General features: G+C 41.8%; 1 protein-coding gene across 1 annotated transcript in view; it reads left to right on the forward strand.

Moving 5' to 3' along the window:
* Positions 1-2,822: 2,822 nt before the first annotated feature.
* Positions 2,823-16,550, forward strand: part of LOC308321437 (putative G-protein coupled receptor 149) — a gene marked incomplete at both ends in the record, with an annotated part of 14,914 nt that continues 1,186 nt past the window's right edge. Inside the window, 3 exons of the mRNA XM_080772313.1 lie at positions 2,823-3,797; positions 5,121-5,301; positions 6,034-6,548. Of these exons, the coding sequence (XP_080628439.1) occupies positions 2,823-3,797; positions 5,121-5,301; positions 6,034-6,548 (1,671 nt within the window). The remainder of the gene's footprint in view (positions 3,798-5,120; positions 5,302-6,033; positions 6,549-16,550) is intronic.

Below are 16,550 nucleotides of genomic sequence, written 5' to 3' on the forward strand. Positions count from 1 at the left end.
GAGACATGATCTTTGACACAATCTAAATGTCTCAATAGATGAACATGGAGACAAAATGCAACCACCCCAATTGTATAATTTATATTGTATACATCACCATGCAGAGGTAAAGACGGCATTGGTCTTGGACCACAACATATATCGTATTAAGGTTGTAAGTTATAATATAAAGTTATTGAATTAACATACTTTACTATACAGATTGGACAAAAATAATGTAGAAATCCCATCTAACCGCCGATCGTGCCCCCACTATGGCATCAGGTCATGCCAAACGGTATAGGTACCGGTTATAGGTACCGGTAGCTGATTAACAGTCAATCCCAATTGTCATATATTATGGCCAGAGTCATTAAGTTCAAGTTCATCAAATGAACTTCATTTGCAAATTTTGCATTAAATAACTCAGTCTTAGTCGACAGAGCAAGAGACGAGAGTTTTGTTGCACCAGGCATTCTCATTATAGTGTGCATCAGGGCTGGACTGGGACAAAAAATTGGCCTGGTCATTTTCGCACGAATTTGGCCCAAACCAGCCCACCACAACCAAGCGTGCAGATAGCAGAAACTATACCGCCCGCTCCGTCACGGCACACACAAACGAACAAGCCCTTTTACAGAACAACATAAATGATACAAACCAACAGACAAGTACACAACCCTTTGTTGCTCTCACAAGAATGATGCTGGCAAAAGGATTCAAGATAGAAGAGGGTATATTTGTCACTCACTGATACAGGTACAGTGAAAGTATCATGAAGGCACTGGCAGAACTTTCCTTCTAGCCTGCCTGCCTGTCAAAGAAAAAAAAAATAATAATCATGGCGGCCCCCTACTGATGCGATCCACCAGGAATACGCACCGGTACGTCCTATAGCCAGTCCAGCCCTGGTGTGCATTTTCAAAACAGTTTTTAACTGATGGATGGGTAGGCTATACCTGTTGAAATAGAATTTGACTATTTTATTTATATTTATTTATATAAATAAAAGAATATGGTATTATAAATATCCATTCATATTGCTTGTGTTGACACACACAAGACACACTTGTGTCCTGTGCCGTCTGTGTTTCATGGCCGCCTCAATGCTTTTCCAATGGGAGTCACATGGTTTGACACAACCTTGTTGCATGGCTGTCTGAGTGCAGCCAGAGACACCAGTTTCTACAGAGTAGCCTAATCACTGCCAGACCGGATGGCAGCAATTATGTTGTTGTGTGTGTGAGTCAGTGAGTCAGTGAGTGAGTGAGTGAGTGAGTGAGTGCGTGCGTGCGTGCATGCCTTGAATTTGCTATCATTACACTGGTTATCAGTTCTATCACTGTCTGGAACTGATTTATAATTTTTACATTTATTGTGACTGCAGGTCGCATTTACTATGAAAACATCATCTCATACTGGCCAATCAGAATGCCTGTTGCCTGTGATTGGTTAGCTGATTTGCTCGTTTGCATATGACTTCAATTTTCCATTCAATGTCAATGGCATTCAATGTTTTGATGTTTAATTTACGTCATATTTAGCGGAATTCTGACGTCATTTCTCCATTCATTGTCAATAGCAAATATGAGACGTGTGCAGGGGACAAGATTTAGCAGACATTTGACCTGAATTTCCCTTTCATTGTCAATGGCAAATCTTGAGACGTGTGGGGACAAAAGCTGTTTATAGAAGGGGCTATAGCGCCCCTTAAAAATAATTAAAGTAGGCATTTTGATGTCACACAAAAAAACTGCACACACGGAGCGGACAGAGAGAAGGGCATACAGATAGGGGCCAAACATAGTCTCTCTCTGCCACAACAAACAAGGGTTTGTTCCAGAGAAAGTCCTTGACTGCCATAGGGAATAACAAGGCAAGGCCACTTTCACATGAGGACAGTAGAACGCATGCACGCGCACGCACGCGCACGCACACACACACACACACACACACACACACACACACACACACACACACACATGCACACAGCAGGTGACCCGTGGGACAAAATTGTCCAACATGAATTATTTTATCTTATTCTCAAAAGTGGGGACCAGGGATCCCCAGGGGTCTTTGAAGGGCTTCCAGGCCGGGGGTCACCAGCTAAACTGTATTTTGGAACAAAAATATATGGAACCTATACCTTGGTATATGGAAACACATTTGCATACCTCCCTTGTCCCCTCACTGTATATGTTTTTTCCCTTTTCACCTCCTTTTATGATGATTTCCTGTTTTTGGTATACTCAGTCTCATGTTCTGATGAATTGAAAATGGTGGACCCTAAGTGCAATGCTTTATGGACAATTGGTGTCGTCCACAGTTAACAGTTTTTGTATTCAGTTTTGTGCTTGAAATGTACCTACGGGGGGGGGGGGGGGGGTCAGTGTGACAGTCAGTCACACTCACTGCCATTGGTTGCCTGGAGAAATTTACGGAGGCGGTCGCGACGACGAAAGCGCTGTTTGCGCGGTTGCGCCATGAGCAACCCCGTCTCCAAAGCTAAAAAAAATACGTTACCTATGTTGAACGTTTCGTCTAACAAGCCAAATTGGTTTGGCTGCTGCAGGGAGACGAGAGCTGTCCTCTTTGGACATTTATAGCGCACGTGAGCAGCGGCAGAGCGTCCTGTGCTCCCCCTATGCCTTTAACACGGTATCCGATCGAGGAGGCTGCAGGCAGATGTTTGGCAATGCGTCTCTCGTTGTCGATCCCATTTGATTTGACATTTGTATGCCAGCCATTCCGGCTTCGTATCTTCGCGGGGTAGTACACTTTAGAGGCAAATATGCGTTCGGCTTACTCTTTTTAAAGTTGCGAAAGAAGCCTATCGATACAGCATGTCAGAGCACATAAGCTCCCGGCCGCCCAACAGGAGCCACGTTTCCACGGCATCATACGAGGAGACAGACCGACTGGAGATGGATAAGCAGATCCAATACCGGCTGGTGCTGCTCGGGTTGTGCGTAACCATAGCCGCTGCTACGTTTGCCGGAGGTGTATATTCACTTCTCTCTCTTTTAAGGATGAGGAGAAAGACCTCATTGTGTCTCATCGTGGTTTCTATGTCAGTAGACGACATACTCGGTGTGGTCCCTCTCTCCATCTTTACGCTACTTCAGTGGGAAGGAGATGGGGAGAGAGTGTCGGAGTCACTGTGCACTTTGTCGGGACTTCTCTATGTGTTTCTGGGTGTTTCTTGCAATATGAAATCATGCCTTATAGCAGCTTACACGTTTTATGTCACGAAAAGATGTGGAGAGCTCCGGTCTGCCCGACGGCCATGGAACATGATGTGGGCAATAGGTGCTGTGTGGGCTGTCAGCCTGGCCGTTAGTATGTTACCGGTATGCGGATGGGGCCGTTTTACGCCGAGCTCTCTCGGCTGTTTCCCCAAAAGCGACAGTTTTTATATCCTTCTGCTTTTCGCTTTATACTCCATGTGTGTCTGTGGGCTACTGGTCTTCTTTATTCCTCTCACATATCAGCTATTATGCTCCAGGGAGCCTCAGAAGACGTTGTTCCCCTATTTGGGGGTAGCAAGGAGGCTCAGTGGCTCTGCAACGCTCTGTGACCTCCCGTCTCTTTCTCGGGATAGCCCAACCAAAACGTTCTGTTCCTATTACGAGCTGAGCCCGAACTCTTTAGGGATCGGCCAGGAGCGAGCTGGGGTCAAAGTGGATACCTGTCAGACTCCAGCCTCTTTCAGTGGTCTGGTGGACACAGCTATTTGGGACATCCCAGTGGCGTTTGCGCAAAAGCGCTTCTCCATGATTGTGGCAGTTCTTCGAGTTGTTCTTTGGATGCCAATAATGGTAAGCATGCAGCCCATGTAAAATAATAAAGCCACAATTAATGTAATGTAGGCCTATAGCCCTATAAAATCCAAAACATTCATGTGGACATAGTCTACTGAACCCAGAAATGGTGATTAGGCCTAGTATAAACTTTTATGATAGAAATATTATCTATATATGCCTCATTAAATTCAGCTTGGTTGCTAAAAGTTGCATGTTGAGCAATTTGATTAATTAGCATAATATGTGACCATATCATTAACAACCTGTATAAGGCAAAAACATTTTTTTAAAGTATTTAAAGTATTTTATCAAGGTATAACTCGCACAACTCCAACCAGTCTCAAACGGCATGAGCATTTTTACCGGATGCACGGTCGCAGGAGACTATAAAATGTGACACTTCCGGTGTCTCAAGCAGACAACGCTGATGAAGGCTTGAACGCCGAAACGCGTTCGTTGCTGCTGCTCTTATAGCATACCATGCCAACATTTAAATAAATTAAAACTGCCTTAAAACGTGAGTTCCATGGGTGCTGGTTTTCTCTTTTAGAGATTTGTCTGTAAAATCCTTCTTTAAGTAGAATGTGATGTGTCAAAATAGGGGGTTTTCATGATTCTGAATCCATTCCAAGTATTAGTTTTGCACAAAAAACACTCCTTGGGCAAAAAGTGGCCATAGCCGTCATCACAAAGTGGCTATGGCCAATTTTTTGCCCAAGGAGTGTTTTTTGTGCAAAACTAATGCTTGGAATGGATTCAGAATCATGAAACCCCCCTAGTTTGACATGTCACATTCTACTTAAAGTAGTAGTAGTAGTAGTGTTTTTTGCCTTTTACAGGTTGTTAATGGTATGGTCACATATTATGCTTATAATTACAAAAAATTCTCAACGTGCAACTTTTAGCAACAAAAGCTTAATCTCATCTGCCATCAAGCCTATATAGATGACAAATCATGAACGTTTATACTAAACAACATTTCTGGGTCTAACATGGGACTTATTGCCGGGGGCAATCTTATCATAATTATCTCACCATCAATGAATTTCAAAAGTAACATGAATTAAAGGGATATGGTTTGTCTACAACCAAATGTCCCAGAGAATAACCATTATCTGAACATTTTGTGAACCCCTTTAAGTCAAATGCCAGCAGTGTGATGATTGCTCAGTTACGGCCTAGTCTAATTTGTCTTATAGATTCTGTTTTCCCCTCATATTTTTGGTCTGATTTAGGCCTATAATTTAACCAGTGCAATTTAACTTGGAGACTTGGAGATGGATCTCATCTGTAAATGAGTACAATCATTTATTGTTTCATCATGTGTAACCTTCCCAGACGTCCGTGCTGGTACGTCTGGCTGTGAATGCTCGCAGCTCAACCGTAGAGACGCTAAGCTTCTTTCTCACCTTGCTTGGACCTGCTGCCACTCCTCTGTTTGTCCTCTCTGAGCGCTGGATCCATATGCCTTGTGGCTGCTTTATCAACTGCAAAAGGGATCCAACGGAGCAACGTTCAGGTAGAGTCTAGACTCTAGAGTCACTACAGTATGGCCAATACAAAGCTATCGCTCTTGATATTGAGCTATCAATAGCTATTGATCATCTTCATTACCATGACAGTACTTCTCAAACTTTTTCATGGCAATGTATGCATGTGTATTTGACCGCAGACCCCCATCTGAAATTATTTGGTGCCAGGAATTGGTGCCAGGGACACAAATTGAAACACAAGATTTGTGTTTCAATTTCATTATGTTTCAAAAATAGGCTATTCCAAATGTTACACATTATTTCAAGAAAAAATAACTGAACTGCAACTGATAAGACAAAATGACACCATGCATCTGGCACAAGAACAAGATTACGGAGTCAGAACAGTTTACTAGCTAAATGAGGGATAGAAAGTGCTAACTTTAACTCATGGGGAAGAGTTACTAAAGATTTAAAATATACTTTTATTAGGGATGTTATTAAATGTTTACTTCTCAGAATTTATTTGACAAAGCTCACAAGGTGTCACATTGCGGCATGTTGTGAGCTTGTAGATCGGCTATTTTAAACAGTTAAACTGATTGTTGTATATTGGTCATTTTGTTGGGGACCCTCTGGAACCACCTCAATGACCTATGGGGGTCCCCGGACCCCACATTGAGAAACCACTACTTTATCCAATGTGAAACATACCTGTGTGATAACTTTTGTTGTTTTAGTTTGAGCAAGAAATTAAGGTACAATTACTTTTTCAACAGAGCTAAAAAGAAGATTTGAGTTCACACTCTCCTTCCAGCAAGGCTATGGGGTGTACAAGTTATCCCATGTCACCAAATCTCATCAGAGCCCATTTGCTGAAAAGCCTTCCTACCACAACCTCTTCAACTGTGACTTCTCTGATAGCCATCTCCATGCGCTGGACAGCGCTGGACTCTCCAGCTTACAGGCTGATTTTGAAATCAGCACCACACACCCGGTGGACAGCTCCTCAAATGCAGACCTGCTAGAAGCAGTGGCTGGTGGTGGAGAGGCCCTTGCAGACTATGATCCACTTCCCCACGAGAGCCACGGAGAGTTCGATGCCACCGGTTTCCACTGTGTTCCGTTGTTACCATCTTTCTCTGGTCACCCATGTGATCAGAACGACGATATCAACGACACGTCATCAGTATTCGACGGGCCGGAGAGGAGGCTGTCACATGAGGAGTGTCGGACAATTGAGCTGACAGACTGGGAGTGGTGTAGAAGTAAATCAGAGAGAACGACTAGACAGGTAGACCACATCAGACACATTAACCTTTCAGTCAACCTATTACTCCAATACTGAGCAGCTACCACAACCAAATTACCAGTTAGTCTTTATGAAGTTTAATGCTGCCTCAGTTGGAGTCACTCAATACATTCCAGATACCCACAGCCTACGGTACTACTATATTCTACACTACTATAAATAGCTTAAAACTAACTGACGTTTCCATTGTGCTCTGTGTTTACTTTCAATTCAAACGGAAATGAGATGCTGTCTCTCTGATTAGCCACAGGGCAAAGAAACACACAGCTGGCAAGTGAGGACAGGAAACTAGACAGATGTCAAATCATTGTGCAAATGAGTTTGTGCATTGATATAACAATCTATATATGGCAGCCACTTACATGTCATATACCTTGTGTGTGTGTGTGTGTGTGTGTGTGTGTGTTTGTGTGTGTGTGTGTGTGTGTGTGTGTGTGTGTGTGTGTGTGTGTGTGTGTGTGTGTGTGTGTGTGTGTGTGCCTGCGTGCAGTGCCTTGCCTTTGTTTATGATCGTTGCCCTATTGATTTGATTGTAGATACAGTTCCTCTGCCTTAGCCTCAGTCCATAACCTCTCTGCAGACCTATGACAGCAGCATTTATGAAGCCTTGTTGGATTTATCATATTTATTGTATTAGTTATCACAGTCCAAGACCATTAATTGAACACAAATAGTCATTCAGTGCCAATTGAACTCTCTGAACCTCAGGATTCTCAATGAAAGGGCTATCTATTGTTCTTTGTGTGTTTGCACAGTTTCAAGGTCCGTCTGTCTGGCGATGATGAATACCCCTTTGAAAAATTACAGAAGTGGCATAGTTCATGTTTAAAGGATCCTGGCTTTCATAAAATGGTGGTACATGTTTAAAGGATTCTGGTAAAGTTGTGTTCCTTAAATGGTAAATTGTGAATTTATATAGCGCTTTTATCCAAAGCGCTTTACATGCATTACATTCACCGATTCACACACTCATTCATACACCGATGGTGGAGGAAACCATGCGAGGCACCAACTTGCACATCGGGAGCAATTGGGGGTTCAGATTCTTGCTCAAGGACACTTCGGCAATCGACGCTACCTATGGGGGAGCCCAGGATTGAACTGGGGAACCTTGCAGACGGTTCTCCATCTGGCCACTCTACCGGCCTGCACTCTACCCCTGTAACCTGACGCTGCCAGATGAGGGCGGTATTGCGGAAACATATTCCCCAACACAACACTCATCTGGGATCTCTGACGGAGTTGAGCCCTGAGTCAGATCTGCTTCGTACCGAACCAATCAGCGTGAGCTAAAGGCGGGATGCGGATGTGACGGTATATAGACACGTCGATATGATTGGTTGTGTTTGCACGCCCACACGGTGATAGACAGACGCTCCCATCCAATCATCTACCATGTATCTTGAAAAAAAGGAACAGCCCCGTCATCGAATTTGCTTCCGCGATCCCAGATCCAAATAAGCTGTGAAACAAATTTGTGTAGCAAGCTTTTTGGATCTGGCAGCGTCAGGTTACTACCCCTGAGCCACTGCCCTAAATCTCTGTCTTTTCTTTTTTTCCTTCTCGTTGTTTTAGAAAGATGGAATGAAAAGTATCTCAGAGTTAAAGATGGAGTGCAATGATTTTTGTATTTCTTCCCGTTTTTCATGCGTTTATGAGGTGACAGTAGGCTACTTCATTAGACCCTTTGGTGTGGTTGTTATGTGCAATGATGTCTTCCCTTGGTATTTAGGGTTTCTTCGTGGAGGCTGAAAACTTGACAGTCAAACGTACCAATGAAAAGAACAGTGATATAGTGACATCACAATATCATCCCCCTGGGGGTGTGGCTTCAGTTCAGGTGGATCACCACCCAGACCAGCAAACCAGGCATACTTAATGAACTGGTGGGCGTGTCCACATACAAATGACATTTTAACAAATACTGTCATTTTTTCATTAAACATACCATATACCCGATGGTCATGTTTTAGGGTGGAAAAAAATCACGTCTTCATGTCTTCATACCACGTGTAGGTCCACAGGTTCTGATTTGTAAAGGTCTTCAATAGCTGTCGATTCAAAGCTCAACACAGGTCAGCAATACAATTCAAGTTAATTTGGTTGATCCATGTTGCGTGTTAATTACCATATTCAACAAACAAAGAGGAGGAGTGCACAACAATAATGGGGAGGTGCTGAGTTGACCATGGGAGATAAACTTGAACAGAAAAGAGGTCGCACAACTCGTAGTCATGATGCAAATACTTTATTTTATGATGACCAACGTTTTGACAAAATATGCCTTCTTCTGGGTATTCATGCCTATAGCTAGCTGTCTGCAAAGTCTACCACATGATACAAATACTAATGAGACGTTAGTTCATTCAGACATACTCGAGGGGGTTCATGCCATGCTCGCATACTATACTCAAGGGGTTAACATTACATGCTGCATTACTATGTGGGCGTATAATTGTGTGCAAGTCCCACACGTCATTCACCGATGCGGCAGTCAGCTGACCAATTGGGCAGGCTACTTAAGCTCACTAGACTGCATGCTCTTCCTGCCTTCCTCTGCATATGGTTTCCTGGTTGTATGTGATGTTTTCTGTTCCTCGTGGTTGTTGCTGCTGCTATTGCTGTCCGTGTGTGCAGCTACTGCTGCTTAAATTATGCTTCTCAGCTACTGTCCATGCTGTGATAAGGGCCTGCAGGTTGTATGCAAAATATTGAGTTTGCTGTGATTCTGCTAATGCTGCTGAGTTCTATTATGTGGCTTCAACAAGCTTCATAATAGCCCGTTTTGGCAGAGGCTAATGCTGCTGAGTTCTATTATGTGGCTTCAACAAGCTTCATAATAGCCCGTTTTGGCAGAGGCTAATGCTGCTGAGTTCTATTATGTGGCTTCAACAAGCTTCATAACAGCCCGTTTTGGTAATTAAGCCGGATGCGCAGACAGTGCTGCAGCTTCTATTGTAATGTGGTATGTGTTCTATAGTTAAAGCAAAGTTTTCATTTTGCTAATGTTTTGCCAAGTCAGCTCAGTTGCAAAGGTTGCCACGTCTGTCATGGATCAAAAATGACCTTGACCAAATACGTTTATGCAGCTCTAGAACATGTTCTGACTGCGTCAATTCATATATGGCATAGTTATTAATCTTAAAGTTATTCCATGTTTCCAGTTCATAAGGACAGTATCATACGTTATTGTTAATTAATCTCAATCCATTTCAGTTATGTGCAGTGTCATCATATATACAAGTGAAAAGGTGTACCCATACTCATTCTTCATGCTCTATCTCCGACCGAACCACACTTTTACCACACATCTCTATATGCAAAATAAATTCGCCACCCTCCCCGAACTGACATAGCCTATTTTTTAGCCGTTCAAGTTTCTTATTTACTCTGCAAATATTACTTTTATGAAAATCACGATCGAGCCAGCAGATAAACGGGTGCCACAACACGCCGAGAAACAAGGAATTTAACCACGCTACTTGCATACACTGCAACTCGCTTACAATTCGCAAACCTGGCAACACTGCCTGCCTCTTACGTCACCAGCTCTGCTCCTCCTGGCCTCCGTAGTCCGTCGCGCTCACAATCTGTCGCAGCCATCTTGCTTTTCTTTTGGATGGGCGAGTGGACATTTAATGCTAATAAATTAATTATAGGTCCAGCAAGCAAATCATGATGGTCTGATTGTGCTCAATAGGTCACAATAACATTCCGAAATTAGGTGTTGTGTTTTGTATGGCATTTTCCCCAGTAGTAGTTGCATATCTATCTCAGCTTTTGCCTGATAGCACACATGCTAACGTCAGCAGCCATAGCAACATACAGTGTGCGCAGACATAACATGAGTTGTTTACAACACAAACACACGGCCTTTTCACCACGCAATACACACAACAGCTCGGGAGTTATTAAACCGAACGTGGACGCTGTTTCAGTGTTACATTTGCTGCGCATATCGGAATAATTGTAACGGCATGCATGATAAATGTAACAACGCTAAAAAACACCATTAAACATATCGTTTTCACCTTAAAGCTATTACATTTCATTGAAGCAACTCCTTAGCATTGTTTTCATACCATGGATGTGATAAGATAATGTATCAAACATAAGGGAAATATTAAATAGGATCGGGTGTACCAGTTTGGCCATTTCTTTTTTTTCAATGGGGCAATACATTGATTAAACTAACGTTTGATTGATTGAGTTGTACAACGTTATACAACCCTAAACTAATTTTAGAATACACTACACAATACGTACAATACAATTTTAGAACATATTTTGCACGTTCCATTTTTTTACTCAGAGATCCCTTTAGCTACACATGTAATATTTCCAGGCAACGGACCTACACATGTCAGCTACCATAAACCACTTCAAGTTATTAGGACGAAATAACTGACAGGAGTGACGGTGCTGTGCTGTGAGTAAACTAATAGGGGAGAGCCGCCAAGGATGTAACATTTTGCACGTTTCATTCTTTTACTCAGAGATCCGTTTAGCTACACATGTAATATTTTCAGGCAACGGACCTACACATGTCAGCTACCATAAACCACTTCAAGTTATTTTTTTGATAAAACAGGTCGGGAGTTATTCAACCGAACGTGGACGCTGTTTCAGTGTTACATTTGCTGCGCATATCGGATCAATTGTAACGGCATGCATGATAAATGTAACAACGCTAAAAAACACCATTAAACATATCGTTCTCAGCTTAAAGCAATTACATTTCATTGAAGCAACTCCTTAGCATTGTTTTTATACCATGGATGTGATAAGAAAATGTATCAAACATAAGGGAAATATTAAATAGTATCGGGTGTACCAGTACCAGTTTGGCCATTTCTTTTTTTTCAATGGGGCAATACATTGATTAAACAAACGTTTGATTGATTGAGTTGTACAACGTTATACAACCCTAAACTAATTTCAGAATACACTACACGATACAATACCATTTCAGAACATATAATATTGGCCAATATGTCAAATATGTAAATATTACATATAATGGCATTGAATGGAAGCGGACCATTTGTAACACATGTTACAAATGACCCGCTTTTGCAAGTTTTCTTTGCAGTTGCTTACAGACCAGAATGAACGTGAATTCCGTCTAAACACGATGCAAACTAATGAAGAACATAAGCATGAACACATCCATGTGGATTTTTATTCACCAACACCAAAGACAAAAATTGTACCACACATATACTCCAGGTGTAAAATTAGACGCATTTTGAAGGTAAACACTTCAAACTTCAAACTCCTGGCCACGTAGAGTACGTTGCTGTACACATACTGACGCGATGGCGTCATGGTGGCGTTGACCAATCAAGATATAACGTCCATGTTACAACCGTGAAGCGTTACAACCTTGGCGGCTCTCCCCTACATTTGTTACTAACATTAGGTTGTGGCGAAGTAGACACGTGGCCAGCAGATACTGTGTTTTGGACAAACAGGCTAGGTATTGGTGTTGATTTGGGTCAACTGGACAAACAGCGTGGTGTTGTTTTGTGTCTGTGTTTGTGTTGGAGCGCCTCAGTGTGGCCGTACAGGTCATGTGCAACCTCTTCCACAGAGAGATGGAGACACTAAATCTCAGCTGGACAAACATGTTTGCATGCATGCATCGCTGCCTTGCATGCTGTGTGCTACTGTTGAGTCTGTCACTTACTTTGACTGATTTATGGCATTGTCTTTCTGTTAAAATCCAACTATGTTAATTTAAGAACTCTGGGCATATAGGTCATTGTTTATTCACTGTGCACACGTGTAGCCTATTGTATGTCAGACTGTATGTCTGTCCCACAGTCACAATCCTTTAGTACTTAGGCTGTGGAAATATTCAGGACAAAACAATGGTACATTTCCAATAACCCATTCGTTACTACATGTGGAGTCAACTCCCGCCATTTATTTCTTCCCATAGTGCGTGGCAAAGTCGCTCTGGGATGAGTGCGCGCGTAGCGCGCACGAAATTCTAGTTTTAAAATATGTTAAAATTGCAATTGCATTTGCAGTAATATCATGTCAAGTGTCATAGCCTACTGTCTAGTTTATTTACTGCTGTAGATCTGTAGATTTGTTTCTACCTCCCAGATCCTGTGAGGGAAGATTATAGATGTAGAGGAAGAAAGAGACTCACTGAGCTCCACAGCAGAGTATTTCCTAGGAACAAATGTTTTGCGAGTTTCTGAACAATATCACTGTGCGATTGTGGTGAACTAAAGAAAACTAGGTCACAAGCAGTGGCAGCTGCCTGTATGAACACTTTCACTTTCACACATGTACAGTGCACACATGTAAGTGAAAGGTGATAGCCTGAGGCTAAGGCAGAGGAACTGTATCTGCAATCAAATCAATAGACCAACAAGCATAAATAGAGGCAAAGCACTGCATGCACGCTTGCTTGCACACACACACACACACACACACACACACACACACACACACACACACACACACACACACACACACACACGCACACTTTTGTTTGAAAATTGCCAGAGGATTTAAAATCCATGATGCATCTGCAAGTAGATGTTAACTCAGTACTCTATTTGCTTCATGAATAAGTCAGAGGTGTGTGTGTGTGTGTGTGTGTGTGTGTGTGTGTGTGTGTCTGTGACTGCATGTCCTACGTGTTTTACCTCATGCATCAGCTTGGTGATTGAATGGAATTTATAGAGTGCAACTACAATTTGTGTGGACACACACACACGCACACGCACGCACACACACACACACACACACACACACACACACACACACACACACACACACACACACACACACACACACACACACACACACACACACACACACACACACAGACACACACGCACACGCACACACACATTAGACAGCAGATAAAAATCCAAGGCTAGATTGTGTGGGATTTATAGTCCTTCCTGCAGTGTTGTGTTCCTGATTAACAGGCTAGATGTCATTACCCAGCATCCTCCCTGCCTGCTGCCAGCACAGCCTCCCTCAGCCTGCACGAGGACAGGTGGAGTTAGGCCTTAAGACATCTTTAGCCTCTGTGTGACATATACACTATATTCTTAACCACATGAACCCCAGCCTTTCCTTGGCATTCTGTGCATGTCAAAAAACTAAGTAAAAGTCTGGCAATCAAAATGTACTTGAGTATAGGTTATTTCTAATAAACAAGAGCCAAGGAAATGTGTGATGATGGAACTAGTTAAAACATCTATGAGTATTTAACATCTTCTCTATTTCTCTTTCACCCTCTATTTAAACTACTCACAATCATTTATCATAGACCATATGTTTTTATGTCCTTTTCTGTGTCCTATCTTTATATAATTTACATTAAATTATTAATTTGCACTTCTTGCTATCATAATTGATAAGATCTGGGAATGTTCTCTACACTTTTGAGGCAGACGGAGAATAAGAGGCCTTGTAGCCTATGTCCAACCTGTGACTTTTCAGGAAATGGAAAAAATTACTTGGAATCCAATCCTATATAGTTATTTAGTCACAAGCTCTTAACCACTTTCAAAATGGGATCCCTATTTTGAACATTTTCAAAACCTTTCAAAAATAGTGAAAATACCAACCATAGTCTGAAAGAACATGATTATATCCCATTCCACTATGTTAGGCTACTGATGAATCGATCGGCAACCAATACCATTGTAAGATTGATGGCGCTCATCATCTTCCCATAATGATGATGCTTCTACCATCACCTGATGTTTCAATATAATTTACTGGCATACATCTAGGTGAAGAATATAGCAACTTTGGTTGATGGTGAATTAATGTCAATGAAAAAAAAAATTGTAAATGAAAAATGGCTTAGACATGACATAGCATAGACATGGTAATGCCCCGCCTGCCTCTGATTGGCCTACCGACACAGCTGCTGCGCGAGGTTACTCCGTGGTGGGAAATAAATTAAATAAATAAAGTCAAGTACGATATATAATAGCTACAAGAGAATGACAGCTTGCGACAGCAACTTTTATTTTTGTAGAAGAGTTAAACTAATATTGTTTATGCCGTTGGCCTGTTTATTTGTATACATGTAACTTTAAACATTATTGTACTGTAAAAAGAAAAGTCTCTTTTCCCTTGATCTTTATTAGTATAATAGTATTAGTTTAGTGTTAGTTTAGAATCTAAACTAACACTAAACTAATACTATTATACCTATATCTAAACTTTAGATGAATACACGATAATCAACACTTTAATTTAGAACACAGCCAAATCAAATCATAGTACATAGGCCTTCATGTTCATTATTCAATCAAAGCAAACGGCACAAACAATATTAGTTTGCCTCTTCTACAAAAATTAAAGTTACAAATTACTGTCGCGTGTTGCCATTCTCTTGTACTTGTATTATTTCCCACCACAGAGTAGCCTTGCATCTCGATAGGTCGGTAGGCCAATCAGAGGCTCTTTATAGCGCCACCAGGAGGCCTACATATTATGTAAAACACATTTTTTATATTTCTCCTTCAGATATCCTTTAACCAAATTTCATGCAAATCAGTACATGTGATCAAGACGGGTTTGTTTGGTTTCTCAGATTCCATCCTGATTGGCTAAGATTGGCTTCCAAAGTATCCAGGAGTACCCTGTTTTGTACAACATGCAGCAATTCATCAACGCAGTGTCAGATTGTGGTGAAACTGTGCACGCATATTCCCACTAAACTGAGGAAGAAATGCCACTTGACTTGATTTTTCAAATCAGCCTCATGGTGGCGCTATAACATGGCACAGGTTCACTTTCACTGCTAGTTCACTTTGTTTATTCGATTTGTATTAGTGTCGTTTCTAAATGTAAACATGACACAGCTTTATGATTTTTGTTGAGTTGTGAGACATTGATTTTGTGTTCTAATCTACAACCACATTTTGTCTTTTGCCACAGCACACGCTAGATCCCGGTTTTACACAGGCCACATGAATCGGAAGAGACGTCACAGGCAGAACACAAATCATACACTCACTAATTTGCATTGGTCACTGAGGAAGTGACCGGATCAGTGCCTTTTGCGATGATGTTTTACCCAATCTGTGTTTATGTTTGGATGTTCTGTTTTCTGGCAGATCAATGATTATTATGTGAATGGGATTGCGGGGGCATGCCACATTAGCATAGATCCTGGCGTACACAAAAGATTGATGTACTCTAAATCTCCCGTAGGGATATTTTTGAAGGGTGAAAAATACTTTAAAGAATTAAACTACACCAGATCACATGACACTGTATGGCAGTGGTGGGAATTGGGCTGTGGATGTTAGTACCTCAGCAGGAGCCACAAGGCTATTGTAGCTTCAGACAGCCCCTCACTGGGAGCTGAGTATGAAGGCACGTAAACCATCCCACTCCATCTGTTGCATTTTGAAGACATTTGTCACAAAGGAGTTTGTCAGTTTGTCACAGCCCAAATCCAATACCATGCCAGTATAAGACAGGCAATTTGATATTACTCTAGGCATGAAACCCTCTGAGAATTGAGCCAAGACACGCCACCCCTTCTGAATAATGGTTGCTTTCAAAGTGCTTTCAACATCCTATTACCAGTATGTGAATTAGGATGACTATAAAACTAGATGTCTGAGTCATTAAGCAAAAACTCTCATATGCCAAGAGCTTGCTGTGACTTATATGAAAGGTCATCCAAATTGAACAGCAGAAATTTGTGTATATATCCTTAATCAATCACTCCTGGAAATGTAACTTGTGAAGGTAAATGTCAGCTCACACAATCCACATACACTCAAGGAAGTAGCAACATACAGTCCTGCGTGTGCACAGGACACACACACACACACACACACACACACACACACACACACACACACACACACACACACACACACACACACACACACACACACACACACACCCCCTACAGTACTGTGTTTGTGTACTATACTATACAGTGTATGGCATTATGCTGTGTATTACGTTTGTCACGAT

This window comes from Protomyctophum bolini (genome assembly GCF_963924005.1).
Source record: "Protomyctophum bolini genome assembly, chromosome: 9".
Taxonomy (NCBI): domain Eukaryota; kingdom Metazoa; phylum Chordata; class Actinopteri; order Myctophiformes; family Myctophidae; genus Protomyctophum; species Protomyctophum bolini.